Here is a 22595-nt window from a genome sequence, read left to right as displayed (position 1 = left end):
GGACTCCCATGGCTAGTTAGGGTCACCTGCCTGTTCTGGAGCCAGCCATGGGTTCTAGAAGATTCTGTGCTTTGACCACTCTCCCCTAGCTAACATACTGGCCCCAGGAACGTGTGGAGGGGAGGGCTGCGGATGCCCCATTGGAAAAGTGGGTTCTATTACCAGAAGGGGTGTGGAAGCCGGGCAGGCAATACGTCAGCTGTGCATTGCCGGGGGGCTCAGCATCCACTTCGCTTTTTGCCTGGTTAGGGAGGCTTCTGGTGAAGTGACGACCTGAACTTGGATGGAGTGAGTGGCCTAGAGGGAGAGAGGTGCGGTGGTTCCGTGGCCTGTCCTCAGTGCCACATGAACCAGTCTCCTCCTCCCTGTCTCTCTCTTCTTCTGGCAAACATTAAGGCCTTGTCCCTCCTCTAATCACCCCCAAATTTTGTGTGCATTCTTCATGCCCCTCACCTGTGCCCAGGGGTGATGGTCAGAATGTTTAACCCACCAGGGTAATTTCTGGAAGCCTGTTTTTAATCCTTACCTTGCTGGATCCGGGGTGGGGGGGGGGGTGTCTGGGAGCGCTGGGGGGGCATAGAGGCACTGAGGGTAGGGCTCTGGGCAGCAACCAGTCCCCACCCCGTTCCAGATATTTCTTATTTTATGGGCTGATACAGCCATGCCGGGGTAGAGCAGGGGCGCACTTCCTGCTTGTCTGACAGCTTCTGGGGAGGGGCTGGAGTAGTGTGGTCCTTGCTTCCATCCCCTCCCCCAACCCCTGCCCACGTTCATACCCTCAGGTGAATTTCAGTGAGCCTTTCTCGGAGCGAATATGCCATTGATTCTTGTGGAGGTCGATTGAGAAAAGCAGGGGTGATTGCATTGGAGATGGCAGCTTTCCCCCACTCACCCCGGGCTCTTGGCTGGCGCTGTGCGGTTGCTCAAGATCGACTGCCCTTTCTCTGAGGTTCTCCCAGGCCACCTCTGCCCACACTACTCTCTTTGCATCTTTTTTTTTTTTTCTTCCTGTAGACAGTTCAGGTTTATAGGCCTTGGAGAGTGCAAATATTTGATTTTAATTAAGGAAGTCTGGAATGAGGAATAGAAAAAAGCTACTTCTCACTTATTTCTGGGGGCTCTGGCAGGGCGGGGTGGGGATGGGTCTGGTGCCTTCAGACACCTCAACAGCCATCTGGTCCTCCAGGGGGGTCCAGGCACCCAAGAGGAGGGATCAGGAGAGGAGCCGTGAGGTGGGCCAGCTGGCCCAGGGTGGCCCCAGGGGAAGAGACAGGGGTAGATAGGGCAGGAGGGTGCACACTCTGAAAGCTCTTGTGGGCCAGAATCTGGAGCACGGAGCAGGTGATGAACAGTGTTAGCGCTTCCTGCTGGCTGACCCAAGGTGCCCATCTGGTGTCTTTGATTGATCTCAGCTAATAATCCTCACCACAATCTTGAGTGATAAAATTATCATTCCCATTTTATAGTTGAGGAACCTGAGCCCAGAGAGGTTAAGAAATCCATCTAAGATCACCCAGCTGCCAAGTGGCAACCCAGGTGAGTCAAGACTTCAAAGCTGTGCCCAAACTGCCCCTCCACCATATAGTGCCCAAAGGGTGTTCTTGGAAGAGTCCCCAGACTGTTTTGAGGATAGGTGGGGTCCTAGAACTGAAAGCCCTAGAATACTGAGAATTTATCCGGACTGGCAGCCTGCATATTGACCAAGAAAGGGAGAAAAGAAAAAGGCGTATGTGTTGTGTGTGTGTGTGGAGTGAGGGTGGGGGAAGCAGTGGGGCAGCAGCCTGGGGTATCAGGAAGAGGAAGAACCCAGGAGCCCAGAGTTCCTGTCCCAGCCCTGCCCCCAGTGTCATGGGGCCTTGGGTGAGTCATACCATCTCTAAGAGCTGGTTTCCTTTTCAGTGAAATGAGGGTAAGAACCACAATAATAGCATTTATTGTGGGCTTCCTCAGTGCCAGGACCAGCCCTGAGACACAGGACCAGCGTGGACCTCAGCATCTGCCCTGGGGTGCTCAGGGGTTAGTGGGCAAGAAGCACACCCTCCACCCCACCAGTGCTGCACATGAGACATTAGACAGGTTCGTCCTTGGGCCGGTGGGTCCTGGGGAACCAGAAGGTGCTCTTCAAGTTGGGATGTGAGGAGGGGGGCAGCTTGAAGGGCCCTGCAGCCTTCTCAGTGCTGCCCCCGCAGCAAGGGGAAGGAACCATTAAGAAAGGGACTTCTTGGAGCGCCTGGCTGGCTCAGTCGGAGAAGCTTGTAACTCTAGATCTTGGGGTCGTGAGTTTGAGCCCCACACTGGGTGTTAAAAAAGGTGAGGAGGACGTTTTCCTGCAGCCTTAGGTAGTATTTCTTTCTGTGGGTGATCCTTCTCTTCTTGGCTGCATATAAGAATCCCCTTCTCAGGGGCACCTGGGTGACTCAGTTGGGCATCCGACTCTTGACTTCGGCCCAGGTCATGGAGATCTCGCGGTTCTCAACAGTGCAGAGCCTGCTTGGGATTCTCACTCTCCCTTCCTCTCTCTGTCCCACCCCCCTCAAAAAAACAACAACAACAACAACAACAACAAAACTTTAGAAAAAGAATCCCCTTCCGAAGCATTCAGATGAAGAATACTGAGTCCCCAGCTGCGCAGCAATCACCTGAGAGCTTTTTGCAAACACCAGTTCCCAGTCCTGGGGAACACTTGGTTTTTGAAAAGCTTTCAGGGTGATGCTGATTTGCAGCTTGCCCCTGGGGGGGTACATACCGCCCATTCCTGCCGCTTGGGGATGGATTCCTTAGGGCCTGGGGAGGGGGGCAGGCTCCAGAGAGCACCTGCTGCCCTGGGGTGGGGGTGGGGGGCTCCTTGCTGGCAGCCTACGGGAGGGAGCAGGTGCGTAGGGGGCTGTGTGCTGTGAAGGATGTGCTCCAGGGTGGTCCCCCACAGCACGCTCTGCTCCACCTGCCCCATGTCCCTGGTTCCTCTGCACTGCCTCCTCCCTTCTCTGTGACCAGCCTGGATCCCTGCTCCTGGCTCTGTGTAGGGCCACGCTCAGGTGAGCTGGCTCAGTGTCTCCTAGATACCCAGTGCCCGCTGCCCCAGGGCGCCTTCTGATGGGGCTTAGTGACAGCCCTCGACAGGCCTGGGACAGAAATCAAGTCCTGGCGAGCCCAGTGGGACAGCTGTGGCAGTTTAGAATCTGAATTTAAACCTGGTGCGTATTTTGAAGATCTGGTTGAAATGATTCCCATTCATGCGCTTTTGGGGTTCAGAGTCAAAAAAAATTTTTTTTAGCATTTTGACATGGATTTGGTTTACTTGCTTCTAAAGAAATCCTATTTCTTGAAGTTCAGCGGGCAGCCACTTCCTGAACATTGTCCCCTAGTAAATTTGGAAGGATTACAGATGAAGAAATGTGTTTCCCCAAGAAGGTGTGACACATTTGTAAATGAGGGAGTTGGTCCAGGATTTGGACCAAGGTCTGTCTGACTTCAAAGCTCATTCGTCTGCACAGCAGTGGACCCTGGTTCTGTGTATGTAACACTGGAGCTGAGCTGCCCAGTGCAGTAGCCACTAGCCACATGGGGTGATTTAAGTTTAAAGTAATTAAAATTAATTAAAATGTAAAAACTCAGCTTCTCAGTTCACCGAGCCAGAAGGCAGGTGCCAAGTAACGACGTGTGGCTGGTGCTGCCTTACGGGACGTCGCGGATGTTGCCGAAAGTTCTGTTGGACAGTGGTGGGCTACAGGGACCAGTTGGCACAGATAGGGCTCCGGGCCCAGCCTGGATGTCTGAGCACAGTTAGCGGAAGGAGCAGTGAGCAGGCTGTCTGACCTCACTGGTATCCCCTGCTAGAGTGACCAGCCATCCTGCTTTGCTTGGAACTGAGGGGTTTCCTGGGACTTGGGACTTTCCTTGCTAAAGCTGGGAATTTCCCTGATAAACGGGGATGCCTTGGTCACTCTCTTCACGACCCAGTTTGCGTGTACGTGTCACTGCTGTGCCCGGGTCCAGGACATAAAGAATTTAACAAAGAGTCACTCAGAGCTCCGAAGTGAGCTAGCTGAGTAAGTGATGGCATCATTCAGGTATAGTGAGAACAGTGATCTGGGAAAGGGAGCATCGGGGTAAGGTGTACCCAGCAGGGGCCCCTGTCTACACTGAAGGCTCTCTGAATGGGGACTGAGAGTGGACATCTGGGAAGCAGGTCACCAGGTGAAGGAGTCTGGAAATGGGAGGAAGCTAAGTGATCGTCCCCGGGTAGGGAGTAGTGGGAATACTTGGGAGCCAGTTGTGACTCTATAGAATCAGGGAGTTAGACCAGAAGTAATATTCTGCACCTCAGGGCTCCTGGGTGGCTCAGTCGGTTAAGCAAGCATCTGACTTCGGCTCAGGTCATGATCTCACGGTTCGTGGGTTCGAGCCCTGCATCAGGCTCTGTGCTGACAGAGCCTTCTCTCTCTAGGAGAGAAGGGAGGAAAGGGAGACGGTAATTAGGAGACACCGTTGCTGACTGTCCCAGGCCTGGAGCCTGGAGGAAGGTGTGCCCATGTGGCATCTCATAGTCCTTCAAGAAGGAGAGTTACAACCTCCGTGAAAACAGTGTGCTTTATTCCTCCAAATGTTAGTATGGCAAAATATTTGAGGTTAAGCTTGGCTACTTTTGGGGGGGCAGTTTTTGTAAACTTGGGGTGGACCCTAGAATCAGTTATGTTATCTCAAAAGAACCCCAAATATGCGTGGGATTCGTATCTCTGGGCACGCACTGCAAGTCAGGAGGATTTTGTATGTTCCCTGTGTTAGGACCGTAGAAAGTTGATATATACTTAACTATGCTTACGTGCATGTGGATGCATGCAGAACCTTCGTGTATAATCCTTAATATTTGAAGCACATTCTTGGGGATTAGGCATATGTCTGGTTTTGCAAATAAAAGCAATGCTGCTGAAGATCGTGGGTCCTGTTGTCGGGTAAGATTGCCATAGGTAGTTAGCGATAGTTGTGATTAGGAAATTAAAAACACCTGAGACTATGTTTCAAGGGCCATCTCTGCCCATATATTAGCTGCTTTTCTGGACTGCGTACTTGGCAAATTAATAATAATAATAATAATAATAATGATAACGATAATATGTAGTGACAGAGTCATGGAGAACCTGGTTAATAGAAAAGATTGTATTCTGAATAGATCCAGGAACACTTTAGAAACTCCAGCATAGGGGAGGGCTCTGGAATGGTCCTGGGGAGATGGCACCCGCCATAGCATGAGTCTGGGAGTGTGTCCTCTAGGGATCCTCTGTAGCTCCATTACAGTGGGGGTTCCAGACATGGCAGTTTTTCCAACAACAAAAATGAATCAGCCAGGACAAATTGGAATCACTTGCGTGAGGCCTTCACAGGACCATCTCACACTAGTAATTCAGTGCTTGGCCAACCAGAGGGTTAAATGAAAACGTGAGTTACACCAGTTTTAATATTCAGGTACTATCCGTGTCTAGCTATCTAAAGTACTGTATACACTTGATCATACAGAAACTAAAATTAGTTCTTCTACTAGTGACACAAGGTGCCGACCGTCAAGGTGCTTATGATCTCATTGAAAGAGCCAAATGTTGGGAGCTAATGCAAATGGCAGAGAAGGAAATGTCAAGTTCAGGAGATAGAGTTGAGGGAACGATGGACGTGAACTGCAGTTCTTCCCTTAACGTTGTTGTCCCCAACTATCACCTCCCCATTTCTGCTTCTCGTTCAGGCTAGGTGTCTGGGGCTGCCTCTGTGACCCTGTCCTTTGTGTTTCTTCGTCACCCCGTGGCTGCTGTGTCAGAGCCCCGGTGTTGCAGGAGCCAGTCCGCGTGCTCCCCTGAGCATGAGGTCTTTCGAGAGGGCCTCTCTGTCATCTTCTCCATCTCTCTTGCCCCTTTGACTCTTCCTGGCCGGTGACAGTCATCCTTAGGTTCTTTTTTTGTTTTTTGTTTTTTTTTAAGTTTATTTATTTTGAGAGAGAGAGGGCTGAGGGAGCAGAGAGAGAGGGAGAGAAAGAGAGAATCACAAGTAGGCTCTGCACCATCACCGTGGAGCCCGATGCGGGGCTTGAACTCCCGAACCGTGGGATCATGACCTGAGCCAAAGTCGGACGCTTAACCGACTGAGCCCCCCAGGCGCCGCCAGTCGGCACTATATTCTTACTGAGCAACCAAGCTGTTACTAGCCAAAGGCCCTTGTGTGATCACGTTTGACCTTGTCTTAGGGCTGCAGTAACAAAATGCCACACACTGGGTGGCTTATAGACTACGGGTTTTTCTCATCGGCTGGAGGCTGGAAGCTGGTGATTAGGGCACCACCATGGTCAGCTGAGTGCCCTCTTCTGGGTCACAAGATTTCTCCCTGTGTCCTCATACGGTGGTAGTGGTGAAGGAGCTTGCAAGGTCCCCTTTTATAAGGCTACTAGCCCCATCCATGAGGGCTCCCTTCTCATGACCTGAGCTCTTCCCAAAGGCGCCACCTCCTAATACTGCCACATTGGGTGTTGGGATTCCAGTGTGTGAATTTTAGGGGAACACAACCTTTTAGACCATAGCACTTGTTAGTGAAATATAATGTACACATAAAGAAGTGCACATCATGATTATTTTTGTACGTGGTTTTTTGTTAATTTTTTTTTTAATGTTTATTTGTTTTTGAGAGACAGAGAGAAACAAAGCATAAGCAGGTGAGGACAGAGAGAGAGAGGGAGACACAGAATCCGAAGCAGGCTCCAGGCTCAGAGCTGTCAGCACAGAGCCCGATGCGGGTCAGATCATGACTGAGCCACCCAGGTGCCCCTGTATATGTTTCTTTTCTTCCTTTTTTTTTTTATGTACGTGTCTTTATTATTTTTGTACGTCATTAGTTTTGAGTCCAGCTGATTTAAAACCTGACAGAGTAGATGTTTGGACACGGAAGGCGTAGGGAGGCAGGGTGTAGCTTGCTCAGGTACAGGCAACAGAAGGGTTATTCTGACCAGTGTGAATCCTGAACTGGGGACAGCAAATCCTCCAGCACAGCTGCTGGTCTCCTGTCGTGGCACAGCGTGAGGAGAGGATGAGGACAGACCAGTTTCATCTGAGCAGGACAGAGCCAGAGGTCCGGACATTTTCGTAGAGAAGAGCTCCTTGTTTGGGTTAAGAAATTACATTTTGTTTTTTAAAACAGATTTGTGGTTTCCCAGAACTGAGGGGTGATGTGAACACGTGGAACGGTCACCTTCCTGGGGCGCCGGGGTGGCTCTGTCGGTGAAGCATCCGACTCTTGGTTTCAGCTCCTCCAGTGATGCTCTCACGGTTCGGGAGGTTGAGCCCGACGTTGAGCTCTTCGCTGACGGTGCAGGGCCCGCTTGGGATTCTCTCTCTCTCCCTCTCCCTCAACCCCACTTGTGTGTTCTCTCTCTCTCTCTCTCAAGATAAATAAGCTTTAAAAAATCATCTAGCTTAGTTCTATTTTTAATTTTTTGAGGAGCTTCCACAGTATTTTCCAGATGGGTGATGGGCATTAAGGAGGGCACTTGTTGGGATGAGCCCTGGGTGTTATATATATGTAAGTGATGAATCACTGGGTTCTACTCCTGAAACCAATCCTACATTGTATGTTAAGTAACTTGAGGAAAAAAAAAAAAAACCCACCAAGGGGCACCTGGGTGGCTCAGTTGGCGGTGAAGCTTCGGACTTGGGCTCAGGTCATGATCTTATGGTTTGTGAGTTTGAGCCCCGCATCGGGCTCTCTGCTGTCAGCACAGAGCTCGCTTCAGATCCTCTGTCTCCCTCTCTCTCTCCCCCCAGCTGTCATGCTTGCTTTCTCTCTCTCAAGAATAAATAAACATTAAAAAAAAAAAAAAATCACCTTCCTAACTCAGGTTCAGGGAGGCAGTGGTAGGCCAGTTGGATCAGAGACCATTTGTAACTAATTGCCGTGTTAGCGTTTCCAAGTAACTATGGAAACTGCTAAGCATTAACAGGTAGCTTTTTCTGGGCCCCTTGAATAGGTAGATAAGCCAGCTACCTGTGCAATGGTCATATTTAATTTTTCCCCCACAAAATTATAAAAAGAATTGGTTTTCTTAAAAGTCTGTTTTAATAAGTGTGTAAAATATTGCCCTAATTTTTTTTTTTACATTCTTGTTAAGCTCTCCAAATACTGTCAAATGGGTTTCAGCCTACTTGAGAAGAATTATCATGAATTCTGAATAATAATAATTATTATAAATAGCTCCTCTTCATTGAGTAGTTGGTATATATTAGCCACTGTTCTGGGGGGAAAGTTTTATTAAATAAGTGATTAAGGGTTGTTGGAAATACTACAGAGCTCTTGTAATTGAACAGGATTATGGGTATACGTTAACAATTTTATTACCAGAGATAGAATGAATCATGGCTAAGAAAAAAACAGCAAGTGATAAACAAGCCAATAAAATTACAAGATGAATTCACTGCGGAGAAAGAGTAATTATTTCAGTTATTTTTTTGTGCTTAATTAACATTTATTAAGTGTCCTCTGGGTCACAGGCACCGTTAGGTACTTTTACATCTGCTGTTTTATTTAATTACGAGGAGTTCTTCACTTCCAGATAAGATTTCCCATGGGCTTCCTTTGACTAATGAGTTATTCTAAGCCGGTCCTGCTTGCACATTAAGTCACCTGGGGAGCCAGAAAACCACGGTGCTGGGGTTTCATCCTTAGAGAGTGTTTGATTGTACAGGGTTGGGACCCAGCAGCAGGGTTTAAAAAAAAAACTTTCCGCCCTCTCCCATGAGCTCTGGTTACATCAGCCGGGGTGAGAACCACTGTGTTACACTATTCGAGATGTTATTTCAACTGCAGAAAAATATTGACTTAAACTCTTGAGCAATGAGTTTGCTAGGCCAGGTGGAATAAGTAAAACACCTGTTTTCCTTTTTCTGTTTCCTATGAGCTGGGACGTGGGAAGTGTCAGAACAACTGCTGAATGAAGCAGGCTTGAAAGTGTTGCCCTAAATGTCTCCGACCCAGAATGTCCCGGTGCACTTAACGTTTCCCCGGGTTGTGCTCTGCGGCATTTATCACGCCAGTGACTTGCTTAAGGTTTGGGTTTTTTTTTTTTTTAAGGAAAAAATAAAAAAGACTATTTAGGGAACTTCTACACTAGAGGTTAATTCCTTTTAATGAAATACATACATATATACAGAGAACAGATCTGTGAATAAAAAAAATTAAAGAGGACACGGAGAATTGTGAGGAATTCTTTTGTGGAGGGATTATAGGTTGAAATGGCGTCTTTCAATATTTGTTTTTTTTTTTTTTTTTCAACGTTTTTTATTTATTTTTGGGACAGAGAGAGACAGACAGAGCATGAACGGGGGAGGGGCAGAGAGAGGGAGACACAGAATCGGAAACAGGCTCCAGGCTCCGAGCCATCAGCCCAGAGCCCGACGCGGGGCTCGAACTCACGGACCGCGAGATCGTGACCTGGCTGAAGTCGGACGCTTAACCGACTGCGCCACCCAGGCGCCCCGAAATGGCGTCTTTCAAAATCGTCTTTGATGTCATAGTAAAATGGTTTAACATCAAAACATTAAAAAAAACCAACAACGAAGGAATCAAGTGGTTTGGGGAGCTCAACTTTTCTTTAAACATTGTTATAGCCTGAGATCACATAATGGAGAGTTATCCTAAAAAAATGATCCATAATCGAAAACATACCCAGTCCCTAAAATATCCATGGTCATCTTCACAAATAGATTTGCTTCAATGGGAAATTTTAGTCCTGCCTAGAAAAACCCAGGGATCTTATGGTGTAATTGGGGGGGGGGGGGGGGGGAAGCTTCCATTAGTTCTGTCAACGTTAAACATCTTCCCTGAAAATAAATTAACATTTCTGGTAGAGCCTTTCCCTTAAGAACGTTGTGGCCTTACGGGGCACCTGGGTGGCTCAGTCGGTTGAGCGTCTGACTTCGGCTCAGGTCATGATCTCACCACTCATGAGTTTGAGCCCTGCGTGAACCTGGAACCTCCTTCAGATTCTGTGCCTCCCTCTCTCTCTGCCCCCTAACCCACCCACATTCTGTCTCTGTCTCAAAAATAAATAAACATCAGAAAAATTTTTTTAAAAATAATCTTGTGGCCTTTTTAAAATATTATGTTGCATTTGCTAAGACTTGGGCAAGTCAGTCACTCTTTTGGACCTGGGATTCTTCACTGGTATAACGAGGGGATCGTCAGTGTCCAGGTGGGGCTTCACTCAGCCCCCAGATTCGTCTGTAGAGCAGTGGGGGAAAGTGTCGAGGTGGCCCCTTGGGGTCTGTAGGTCTTCTAGCCTGGCCCCAGAGCTGCTGGGGGAGAGGGGGCATCTCGATGTGTGTTCATTTGCAGAAAGAGAAAATCAGTTCAGTCCTGTATGCATTTTTGAGGACCTACTGTGCATCAGGCAGAATCCCAGGTGCTGGGACTAACAGGGTGACCAAACTCAGTGTTAGCCCTCAGGTAGCTTAAAATGACCTGAAGGAGGCAGAGACACAGGTAATTCCAGCATTTCTTCAGCTAGCTCAGGGGCTGGGTGGGAAAAAGGGGTCGGTGGGAAGACAGACTGTATGTGTGAGGTCTGGGTGTTTTTTTTTTTTTTTAATTTTTTATTTTTAGAAACAAATGACAAATAAAAGACAGTTTCCTCTTTGAATCACTCTGTCCAGCCACTCCTGAGGGGAAAAGAAAGAGGAAGGAGAAGGGCCCACGTTGGGTGGTTGGGACTTCCTTCGTGCCCTGGAGTGGACCCAGGGGCTCCTGCATGCTGATGAAAGGGCTCTCAGGGCGGGAGGACCTGAGGTCTCAGAAAACCACAGAACCAGCCCTTAGGGGACAGAGGGACCTCAGGAGGTTACCTAGTCCAGGGAAGTTACCTTGGCAAGCCTACCTGCTTGCATATCCAGGTCTGTATATCCTACATCTTCTCTTCCTGTCTCTTGTCCTTGACCATGTGAACCAGCAAGGAACCAGCAAGTTAGCCTGCGGGCCTTTGCATATGCTGTGATTTTTTTTTTTTTTTTTTTTTTTTTTTTTGACAGACAGAGACACACACACAGTGTGAACGGGGAAGGGGCAGAGAGAGGGAGAGACACAGAATCCGAAGCAGGCCCCAGGCTCTCAGCTGTCAGTACAGAGCCCGTCGCTGGGCTCAAACTCACAGACTGCGAGGTCGTGACCTGAGTCGAAGTAGGGCACTTAACCTACTGAGCCACCCAGGCACCTGCATGTGTGGTCAATTCTGCTTGGATCCCCTCCTATCTGGGCTGGGCAAAGTCTAACTTGTCTTTTTGTTTTCAGCTTAGATATCACCTCCTTGGGGAAGCCTTTCTTATACCCAACACTTCCCATCCCCTGCTGAGTTAAATACCCTTTTCTATGATTGCCCAGCACTGTACCCACCACTGTTGTAACACTTTTTCATACTCCATTGTAATTGCTTGTCTGCCTGTAATTGCCCCACTAATCCATGAAAGCTCCTGGCTGGCTGGGAAGATTTAATTCCTGGAATTAACTCCTTGCCACATGGTCACATGCTTGGCCCATCATAGGTGCTCAGTAGCTAGTTCTTGAGAGAATGAGTATTCTCACTTTACAGCAGAGGCTACAGGAGCTCAGGGACGTTCATTGCCTTGCCGAAAGTCACACAGCTTTGAGAGACTGAGAAGGGACTGGAGCCCCATAGTGTGAGTCTAAAGAGGAGACAAGGCCAGATCTGGTTTCTAGAGCCATAGTCCACATTCTCTCTGCTCCGAATCATGGAAGTGAAAAAAAGTCACCCTTGTTTGGAGACGACCACTTTCCTTCTGGGGACCTTTATGCTGTCTCCTGGATTTTGTCTCTAGGTGATGTAATGGTCAACTTACTCTTTGTGTTCTTAAAAAACGGGTTTTGTGAGAGTGAGTTAGTGCCCCTTTTTTTCTGATTCCTGGGATTTTCCCAAGGTCCTAAAATGTTCCCAAGTGAACAACTTATTTCCATTTTCTATTTTGTAAATCTGGTAAAAAAAAACTTGAAATAAAGAGAAAAAAGTCCTTTATGTAACTGGAAGACATAGCGAGAGGAGTCAGGAGAACTGTAGATGAGGGGTGTGAGTGTGTGTGTGCATGTGAGCCCCTGAAGGGCATGGGGCATGTTGTACATACTCAAGGACAGAGCTTGTGAGTATGCTTATGTGGTTCTTAAATTAAATCTCTTTCTTTGGCCACCAAGCAATTCTGTGATCATGATTTAAAAGGGGATTTTAGGGGCGCCTGGGTAGCTCAGTTGGTTGGGTGTCCAACTTCGGTTCAGGTCATGATCTCACAGTTCGTGGGTTCGAGCCCGCATTGGGCTCTGTGCTGACGGCTCAGAGCCTGGAGCCTGCTTCAGATTCTCTGTCTCCCTCTCTTACTGCCCCTCCAATGTTTGTGCTCTCTCAAAAATAAATTTAAAACGAGGGGGATTTTAAGGGTACCTTGCTGGCTCAGTCAGTAGAGCAGGCTACTCTTGATCTCAGGGGTCATGAGTTTGAGCCCTGCGTTGGGTGTAGAGGTTACTTACAAAAATAAAATTAAAAAATAAAGAAATAAAAGGGATTTTAAACCATACTCCTGCCACAGGGACAAGAAACTTGTGTGTGGGGTGGCGGGGAGGTGGGGGGGACAAGAGGAGAGATGGCAGGAGAGCACAGGTGGCTGACATGATCAGCCGGTAGTGTTCTCCTGCCACAATTGGGCTCAGCCTCCAGACCTTTTGTGAGTAAAGTGAGGCCAGTGGATCAGCTTCCTGTAATTCATCACCCGCCGAAAAGCAAAGAGAAAACACTAAGGCAGCTAAAGATTTAATCAAAATAAAGGCCAGAGAAAGGCAGTTTGTATCTCTTCCGTGCAATAATGAGAATGTCTAGACGCGGCAGACCGTGCTCTGACCCGCACGCTAAACGCTGGCGACTGTGTTCCATGGGATATTGTTTGACTTTGGTTTTATGAAAACTCCCTTTGATTCATAAGTTTTTGCTGCTATAAGAGATGCTGAGGGTGATGGGGTTGGTGTTCTATATAAGTTTGTTTTCTTTCCTCAGCCGTGAAGAAACCTAAAACAGAAAGTGATTCAGGGATAGAATGATTCAGACCAGTTCGATCTCAAGTTGAGCTGAGCATTTTGCTGGGGCCCAAATACTCCTGTTGTAACTCAGACTTCCAGCATCCTTTAACTTGGAATTCTGAATTTGAAAAGGACAGCCTGGCCCCACCCTCTGTCCCCAGGACCACACAGTCTAGCCAAACTATCCCTTGGTCATAGGATTTTGGTTTGGGTCTTTGCTCTTTGCTGTGTAACCGTCAGCAAGTTACTTAACTTCTCTGAACCTCCATTTCTTTATTTGTAATACATACCACTATTTTGAACATTAAATGAGAAAAATATTTGTGAGACATGCTCTGCAAACCCTGATGGTCTGAAGAAATGGAATTGAGAAGAGTTATTCTCTCACAGTGTCTGTAGTATGGGAAAGAATAATAGTGTCTAGGATTTACTGGGGGCTCACCTTGTGCTCAGGTCTCTTGTCGCGTGCTTAACTCTTGCTGTCACTCTGTTTTACAGGAGACGACACTGAGGCCTGGAGTTTGAGCAACACGTTCAAGGTTACCAAGTTGGTAAGTAACAGCTGGATGTGACCGTGGCCATCTGCTTCCAAGCGTGTGCTCTTGACCACTTTGCTGTGAAGAAAAATTAAAGTGGATGGAAATATTAGGCCAGGACATGGATTTCAGTTTAGTAGAAATAAGAACCTGCCGCTCTGTTGAAGTTAGAATTCATGTGTTTTCTTTCGTTCACTCCACGAATATTTATTGAGACCCTACAAGGTTATCAGGTGAAAGTATTAATTTATTTTTATTTATTTATTTAAAATTTTAATTTAAATAAGAATTTTGGAGACAGGGGGCACCTGTGTGGCTCAGTGGGTGAAGCGTCCTGCTCTTGGTTTCGGCTCAGGTGACGATCTCACGGTTTGTGGGACCGAGCCCCGCGTCAGGTTCTGTGCTGATGGTGTAGAGCCTGCTTGGGATTCTCTCTCTGTCTCTGCCCCTCCCTTGCTCTCTCTCTCAAAATAGATAAATAAAGCTTAAAAAGATAATTTAAAAAAGAACTGGAGGAAAGAAGATGCTCTCAGCCTCTTGTCGTCAGTAACAGGAGTACAAGTTGACAGTTATTGAATGCTGTTGAATGGCAGAGGCTGTGCCAAGAGCTTTGAATTATCTTGTTTAAATTTCAAAAGAAACTTGAGGATCAAAGAAGAGAAGTAACTTGCCCAAGTTCACTCCAGTAGCAAGGGTCGTCTTAGTCCATTTGGGCTCCTGTAGCAGAATACCACAGACTGGGGGGCATTAAACAACAGAAATTTAATTCTCCCACTTCTGGAGGCTGACAAGTCCAAGATCAAGGTGCCGGCAGATTTGGTGTCTGGTGAAGGCCCAATTTCATTCACAGATGGCCATTCTTTTGCTGTAAACTCACATGGCGGAAATGGTGAGGGAGCTCCCTGGGGTCTCCTTTATCAGGGCGCTGATCCCATTCATGAGGGCTCCCTCCGCAGGACCTAATCACTCCTGAAGGCCCTGCCCCCTAACGCTGTCCTTTTGGAGGTTAGGTTTCGACACATACATTTGGTAGGGACACAGACAGCCCATGGCAGGGGTGGAGCCAGTAATCGCATCCCAGTAGTCTGGCTGGAGAGCCAATGCACTTAACTGCTGGGAGGCCCCTCATGGAAAACCAGCTTGGGGCGCCTGGGTGGCTCAGTTGGTTAAATGTCCGGCTCTTGATTTCAGCTCAGGTCATAATCTCACAGTTTCATGAGTTCAAGCCCCTCGTGGGCTCTGAGCTGGTAGCACAGAGCCTGCTTAAGATTCTCCCTCTTTCTCTGCCCCTACCCCGCTTGCGCTCTCTCTGTCTCACTCAAAATAAAGAAAATAAACTTAAAAAAAAAAAAAGGAAAGAAAGAAGAAAAGAAAGAAATGAGCCTGGGTACCCGCTATCCCCGCCAGGTGCTCCCTTTTCTGCCTCTTCTGTCCCTTGTCTTCCTGGTGTCCTTACTACCCTGTGTTCAGCTGGCTGGCCCCTAGAGAGCTTTAGCTGTCGAATAGAGATCAGGTGGCAAGTTGTCGTGGAGTAGTCTCTCATGTACGCCTGTAACTTTTATTTTAATTGAGGTATAACTTACACACTGTGAAATGTACAAATCTATTTTTTTTTAAAGATTTTTAAAAAAATGTTTATTTGTTTTGAGGGAGACAGGGCAAGTGTGCATGTGCCAGCAGGGGAGGGGCAGAGAGAGAGGGAGAGAGAGAATCCCAAGCAGGCTCCATGCTGTCAGCACAGAGCCTGATGTAGGGCTTGGTTTCGGGAATCGTGAGATCATAACCTGAGCTGAAATCAAGAGTTGGACGCTTAACCGACTGAGCCACCCAGGCACTTTAAGATTTTTCGGATTTTTAAAAAAGATTTTATCTTTAAGTAATCTCTACTTCCAACGTGGGGGCTCAAATTCCCAACCCCAAGATCAAGAGTAGCATACTCAACTGACTGAGCCAGCCAAGTGCCCCAAGGTTTTATTTTATTTTTTTAAAGCTTATTTATTTTATTTTTGAGAGAGAGAGAGAGAGAGAGAGTGAGCGAGTGGGCGAGGTACCGAGAGAGATGGGGGAGAGAGCCCTGCAGAGCCTGACACGGGACTCGAACCCACAAAGTGTGAGATAATGACCTGAGCCAAAATCAAGAGTCAGAGGCTTAACCAACTGAGCTACCCAGGAGCCCCCTCCCCGGAGATTTTATTTTTAAATAATCTCTACACCCAGTGTGGGGCTCGAACTTAAAAACCCAAGATAAAGAGTCATATGCTCTACCCACTGAGCCAGCCAGATGCCCCTTTATGAATTCTTAATATGTCACCCCATCTTGTCCCCACCTAGACAGGGCATTCAAGATTTTTCTCTCTCCAGGACATTCTCTCATGCCCCTTCACAGTGAGTCCTGCCCCAGGGCTAACCACTGTTCTGACTTACAAAAGTCCTGGATCCATCCTGTCATAGATTATTGCTTCACACTTATCCAGATCCAAATATACTTGCTCAACAAAAACAAAGTACAGATAAAAATAGCACTTTAAATAGCGTGGGTGATCCTGTCATTCCACCCAACAGGCGTCTCTTTCTTGGAGTGAGTGTGAATGAGACACAGATCTGCTGTTCCTTCTGTCACTCTTTGTTCCTGTGGCTTTTTGGAGTATGAGCATCTATGCCATCAAGGGTGTGTCTTGTATTTATAGATTTTAATTATCCTACAACGCAGCTCTGAAATCCAAGCTAGCTATTTCTTTCTGGTGCTCAACCCAAGACACCAAATCCAGTGCTGAAGGGACACAGCCTGTGTTGGACCTGTGTTGGGAGACGGTTTGTCAGTGTCGATTGTGAAGCCGTATTACGGGCTTTTCAAGGAGAATTTTGACTGCTTCCGGTGTTCATATCCATGCTGACTTTGGAAGCTTACCCTTGAGTAAGCCGCCACTGTAATGTGCACAGAACTCAAGCACGGGTAGGTGGTTATGTTACACTTGCAGACCTAGAACACTCTGCCAGCATGGGGGACTATGCTGATTTGTGTCTTTCGTGATATGAACACAGAGTGGACTAAAATGTAAGACTTGTACCTAGGGGAGCTCATCAGAAAGGGAAGTCCTTTAGTGTCACAGATGAAGAGAGAAAATTAAGTCAATTGGATACGTGGGCTGAAGTCATGACAGCTTGTGGGGTTTTGTGCCCAGGAACAGGCCATAGAATTTGGGTGTTAAGATTGAAATGTCACAGTAGGTCTAGAAATGAGACTTGGGTCCATTGTGAAACTGAGCACTTGAGAGCCTTTTTAAAAAGTATTAATTGATTAATTAATTTATGTGTGTAATTGTTACAGTGTAGACTGTCCTCAAAAATAAGCACTAAACAATAATGAGATGCAAATACACAAGAATGGTAAGGAGGCATAGAAGAGGAACTAGGAGGATATTGCTTATGCCTAGACAGATGGGCTGGGGAAAGGCAGTATTCAAAGACATAATGACAAAAGAGACACGACTATTAGATATCCCTTCAGATCTTCTCTAGTCCTTAGGTTCCAAGAATTTGTGACCAAGTCACAAGAATCTGTGGCCCTCTTGCTGGTGGCAATATTCAAAGAGAGATGGCTGAGGCTCGGTTTCCACTGTAGGTGTGCATTGATGTGTGATATGTGTGACCAAGGTCCCTCTGGGGGGGGGGGGGTGTAAAAAAGAAGCCTTGCTTTGTAGCATTTGCTGATTTCTGTGGTACAGATGCTTCCCATGTCCAGTTTCAAGCTACAAGCGTGATGTCCCTGAACCCAGAATCGGGAAGAAAGGTGTCCACTCAGCTCACCTGAGCTGGTGTGAGCTGGCTTCAGCACCCCAGTGGCTCTGATGTGCATTCTGTCTTTACACTGGGATTTCTGGGTTGTGCATCATGGGTGGGACTTACAGGAAGTAGTAATGTCATGTGTGATATCACAGGGGCAGGGAGAGCCAGGGGGACAAGACTAGAGCTCTGGTGCTCTTTCTTCCCTTGTATTTAAAAACACGAAACAACGTTTTGTGAGTATGGGTGGAGAAATGGGCATACTTGTCACACAATTGGGGACAGTGACAGTAAGGGCAATATGGCACTATCTGCGTTTTCTGAGTGCTTGGCCCTGCGATTTTACTTCAAGGATTTTATCCTGTCATATCTTTCCTATAGTCATCCATGGGGTATGTGAAGATATATGTAATGTACGTGCATTGCAGCGTTGTTTATAATAAAAGCAAGATCGAGGAAGCAGCTGAAATGTATGTTAGTAGGGGATTGATTCAATCAGTTATGGTATGTTCTTACAGTGGGATACTTGGCCACTGTTTAAAATAGAAGGTCATGTGTGCTAAGAAGCTGTGATCTCCAGGATACATTCTCTCTTTTTTTTTTTAAGTTTATTTACTTATTTTGAGAGAGAGAGAGAGAATATGAGTGGGAGGGGCAGACAGAGGGAGAGATAGAATACTAAGCAGGCAGTGCAGAGCCCAATGTGGGACTTGATCCCACAAACCGTGAGATCATAACGTGGGCTACAGTCAAGAGTCGGAGGCTTAACCGACTAAACCACCCAGGCGCCCCTCCAGGATACAATCTTAAGTTAAAAAAAAAAAAAAAAGACAAATGCAGAAAATGTGATATGTTCCCACCATGTGTGGGGGGTAAAAAGTAGGAGATACAAGTAAGTCCACACACCTCATGTGCTTGATTACGCATCGATTATTACTGGCAGATACCAAGAAGGAGGTGGTTGTGGGGAATACTGTTCACCTCTTGGGGGAAGAGGCTACCGGATTGTGCTCTAGGGCAGATGGAAGATGTCTTGTTGTGTATCTTTTCTATTTTCTGAATTCTTTTTTTTAAAAATTTTTAAAACGTTTTAAAAATTTTTTAGAGGGGGGGCAGAGAGAGAGAAAGAGAGAGAGAGAGAGAGAGAGAGAGAGAGAGAGAGAGAGAGAGAAGGAGAATCCTAATCCTAAACAGGCTCCACACTCAGTGTAGAGCCTGACTCAGGACTCGGTCTCACAACTCTGAGATTGTGACCTGAGCCAAAATCAAGAGTCAGACACTCAACCAACAGAGCCACCCAGGTGCCTCTATTTTTTTTTTTTTTGAATATTTAAACATGAGCATATATTATTTTTTGTGTTAAAAAACAAACTAGTTAACAAAAACTTCTCTTTGGGAGCTTTCAACATAAAAGCCCCTCTCATTTTTAGAAGAGATTAGCGGTCTTCTCGGGGTCGATAATTCCCAGTGTTTACTGAGCATATGCTGAACGACAGGTACTTGTGGTTTCAGGCTCAGTCCTCTCGAGCCGGTACGCCTGGGTCTCCCTGTTTGTAGGCTCTGCCTGGATCCTAGCAGTTGCCCAGTGAACTTGAACTTGTGATCATAGTCATAGTCGCATTTTCAGGAGAAGGGAAGTGAAGTCTTTGTGCAAAGTCAACAGCACTCTTTCAAGTGTTTTTAGAGCAGAGGTGACCCAGCTGCTTCCGAGAAATCCAGACTACCTGGAAGGGTTCTCAAGCCTTTCGCCCTCCTGCCACTCGACCCTAGCACTTCTCTTGAGACCACACGGAAGTTTTTGTCAGTGTTAATTTTTCCATCTGTAGGATTCTTTGCCCTGGAAACTTGGAGCTGTATTTGTGGACCAAATGAATCGCTGATGTGTTTAGAAGCAGCAAAGACCCAGGAGAATTTGTTTGCGGTATCCTTTTCTGATTCATTAAGTATCTTCCCAACTTGTGTTATGTACGCATTGTCAGAGGTCTGAGGGACACTGGCTTTGCTCCCTTACGAAGACTGGCCTTCAAGGCCTTTCTTAGCAGAATAGATGTTCCCAGAGGTTCTTTTATTGTTGCCAGTGTTGTTCCCTGCGGCCATATTTCTAACCCAACCCATCATGCAGTGTTTTAGGGAACCAGACACGTGCTCTCTTCCCTCTCCCTTATCATTTGGTAACAAATGTGGTAAACAGGTTATTCATCTCGAGAGGGCTGTTGTTACAATGTTGTGCGATTTGATCAACAGTAATCCAAACAGGCAAGAGGGCTGGAGTGAAAACTGAATGCTGTGTAGCATCCAAATCACAAAAACTGACCTGAGAGTTATTTAAGAGGGTGACATCGTCTGTAACATTCAGATGAAATTCTTGCCAGTGAGGGCTGTTGGACATTGGCACTTTGCCGTCTCTCGAGATGCTGTGTTGTGGGCTTGTTCAGAGAGTGCCCGTAAGTGCTTTAAGTATCACCGCCCGTGTGTCATGTGGGTTGTAGTGGGTTTGGTTTACTGGGAGCTGGATGTGTATCAGCCGTGTTCTCTTGACTCCCCAAATAGTAATTCTGTCTCTGCTGCCTGAATGCAGATGCAGGGTACGTTTAAATGCTCTTTCTTGTTGGAGGCCTTTCCTGGCTCTCCCCTCGCGCCGCCCCCCCCCCCCCATGCTCCTCTTGTTCCATGTCGTACTTAATTAAAGCAATTATCTTACCGGCTTTAAATAATTGTAGCTGTTTGTAGCTGTCTCCACATCGCACTGAGTGCCAGGAAAGGTGGCATGGATCATCTCGCTTCCTCTGTGCATAGCCAGCGTGCAGCCTATGTCACAGCCCTTCGGATTTCATCAGTCAGGACTCTTTTGACCTCAAAGCAGGACCCTGACTTGAACTGGCTTCCCCAGAAAGGGGATTTATGTCCTTGAAAAGTCTAGGGATGGAAATTAACGCATGGAGGTTTCAAGGGTGTTGCTAAGGCTTACACAGTTTTTCTGCAACCCTCAGCATCACCTACTGTTTCTTTCTCGATTGTGGTGGCAAGACGGCTCTCAGCAGTTCTGGCAGAAGGGAATAAAAAGGTCACGTTTTCAACGGTTAAAGAAAAGTCCCCGAATTGAGTCTCTGTTTCTGATTGGTCTTATCTGGGCAACATGCCCCTCGGGAACCAATCCCTGTGGCTTAAGAGAATGCGATGCTCTGATTGGCCATCCTGGATCGAATGCCCGCCCCCTGAAGGAGCTGAGGGTAGGGTCTGTACCCCCCCAGAGCACAGGGACTGAGGTGAGGGGAGGTGGGTGTTCCCCAGGAAAATCTGGGAACCGTGTGTGAATGGGGGTGGGGTGGGTAAGTAAGAGCACGGATCCCAATAGAGTAGGTTTTTAAGGGGTGTTTACTCAGTGAATGAATTAACAGATGAATGAGCAAACGGGAGCGTGCTGCTGATTCTGTGAGCTGGTTTATACAATACCCAGAGTGGGGTTTTAACAGATGGAGCCTTTGCAGAGAAGGAAGGATAAAAGAGAGCCTGGAAATCAAGTCCTGTAAGGGTGACAGTAAATTAGCTGAAATACTTAAGAAATAGGAGACATATGAGAGCTGTTTCCAGATGTGTGAAGGGCATTCCTAGAAATGGAACCTTTGCTGGGTCCTTGCTTTATGTCTAAGGCACTGGGGCTAGTTGCTTGGATTGGTGTCTCCCCTCTTTTGTGTTCACTTTATTGTTACTGGACAGTTTATTTATGTTCACTAGAGAAAAATCTGAAAATTTACACAAAAGCGAAAAATAAATATCCTCCCATAATCTTATCATCAAAAGCTAATTGTTATTAATATCTTGCTATATATTCTGTCAACCTTTTCTCCCTCTGTGTAGCTGCGTTAAAAAAAAATTGTGAGCCACTGGGTGGTTCAGTCGGTTAAGCGTCTGACTTCAGCTCAGGTCATGATCTCGTGACTTCAGCTCAGGTCATGATCTCGTGGTTCTTGAGTTCGAGCCTCGCCTGGGGCTCTGTGCTGACAGCTCAGAGCCTGAAGCCTGCTTCCAATTCTGTGTGCCCCCCCCCCGCCCCTCCCCTGCTCACTCTCTGTCTCTCTCTCAAAAATAATAAACATTAAAAAAATTCTTATTTAATCTTGATAATGGTTATTTGTCAGAGAAGGGATCTGTGGCTCAGACCTGGGAACGGGAGTCCTAGGGCCAGAATTGAGTCCCCAGGTGCCAGCCTCTCATTTCTGGGCATTGGGTTTGCCAGCTTCAAAATCAGCAGTCTGAGCACTAATAGGGCTTTACTACTGTTCTCTTCTGAGAATCCTGATTTCGTCACTTTGTGCATCCACTCACTCCTTCACCCATGTGCTCACGTGATCTTTCACTGAGTGCTTTCTGGGTGCTGGGCTGTACCGGTGAACGAGGCAAGGCCCCTACCCTCCTGCAGCTGACCGTGTAGCTGAGCTCCACCTCACCAGTAAATGGTTAGGTCAGCAGCAGCTAGGGATGCGCGGGGACTGCCGATTGCTCTGGTCCCAGTCCCCAGCTTCTGTCAGGAAGCTACCAGCAAAGCAAAGAGGAAGCATCGCGGCCGGAAGGCCTTGTTGATATATGCCCTCTGCCCAAGCTCCCTTTCCTGAAGGGAATGGCAGTATGTTGAGGGGTGGGAGGCTCGGGGTACACATTACCTGTCCTCGCCCTCCCAGGCCTGGCTCTGCTGGGTGATCTGCAGTTTGGCCCACATTGTGTCCACGTGATGATCCCGTTTCCTGAACCTCAGACTAGAACTCACGATATGAAACAGTGTTAGCCAAAAGAAAGAGGCACATACCTATTTCTGGAATGCAACCTTGGGTGTGTTTGCATGGCTCTCCTTGCCCAGGAAGGTAGGTATTAATATGCTCATTTGGCAGGGGAGGACGCTGACGTCCAGCTGGATCTGTGATTTGAGCTCAGGCCTTACTGATGGCTCTCAGCTCCCTCATCACGTTCCTCTGATCCAGATACGTCTGGAGTATAGGGTTTTAAAAGGTTCTGAAATTCCGGGTGATATTGTTAGTTTCATTCCATTCACCTATTTAAAGAAGTATTTATTGAGGGCCTGTGTCCAGAAACTCTCTTAAGCCTGGGATGCTGGCTGACCAAGTCCAGTGAGGGCTCTTGCTCCCAGGAAACTTGAAATCTGAGTTAAGTCTTCAGAAGAGTGAT

General features: G+C 47.2%; 1 protein-coding gene and 1 long non-coding RNA gene across 4 annotated transcripts in view; one reads left to right on the top strand and one right to left on the bottom strand.

Annotated features, from left to right (window-relative positions):
• Positions 1-22595, top strand: part of CYRIB (CYFIP related Rac1 interactor B) — a 133176-nt gene that overhangs the window by 15087 nt on the left and 95494 nt on the right. Inside the window, exons 2-3 of one of the 3 annotated variants that reach the window (XM_042973595.1) lie at positions 1467-1536; positions 13594-13646. In XM_042973595.1, coding sequence (XP_042829529.1) covers positions 1467-1536; positions 13594-13646 — 123 coding nt within the window. Of the gene's footprint in view, positions 1-1466; positions 1537-13593; positions 13647-22595 lie in introns of those variants that run through there. The other 2 variants (XM_042973593.1, XM_007076850.3) reach the window with 2 other exon arrangements.
• LOC122235127 lies at positions 12817-21318 on the bottom strand. The gene is made up of 3 exons (XR_006213258.1): positions 20116-21318; positions 13538-13709; positions 12817-13084 (listed from the first exon to the last, which is right to left on the bottom strand). It is a non-coding gene; the product is annotated as an uncharacterized LOC122235127 (long non-coding RNA).

This window comes from Panthera tigris, chromosome F2, assembly GCF_018350195.1.
Source record: "Panthera tigris isolate Pti1 chromosome F2, P.tigris_Pti1_mat1.1, whole genome shotgun sequence".
Lineage (NCBI taxonomy): Eukaryota > Metazoa > Chordata > Mammalia > Carnivora > Felidae > Panthera > Panthera tigris.
The sequence above is the reverse complement of the archived record's forward strand: the minus strand, read 5'-3'. Positions and strand labels throughout refer to the sequence as shown.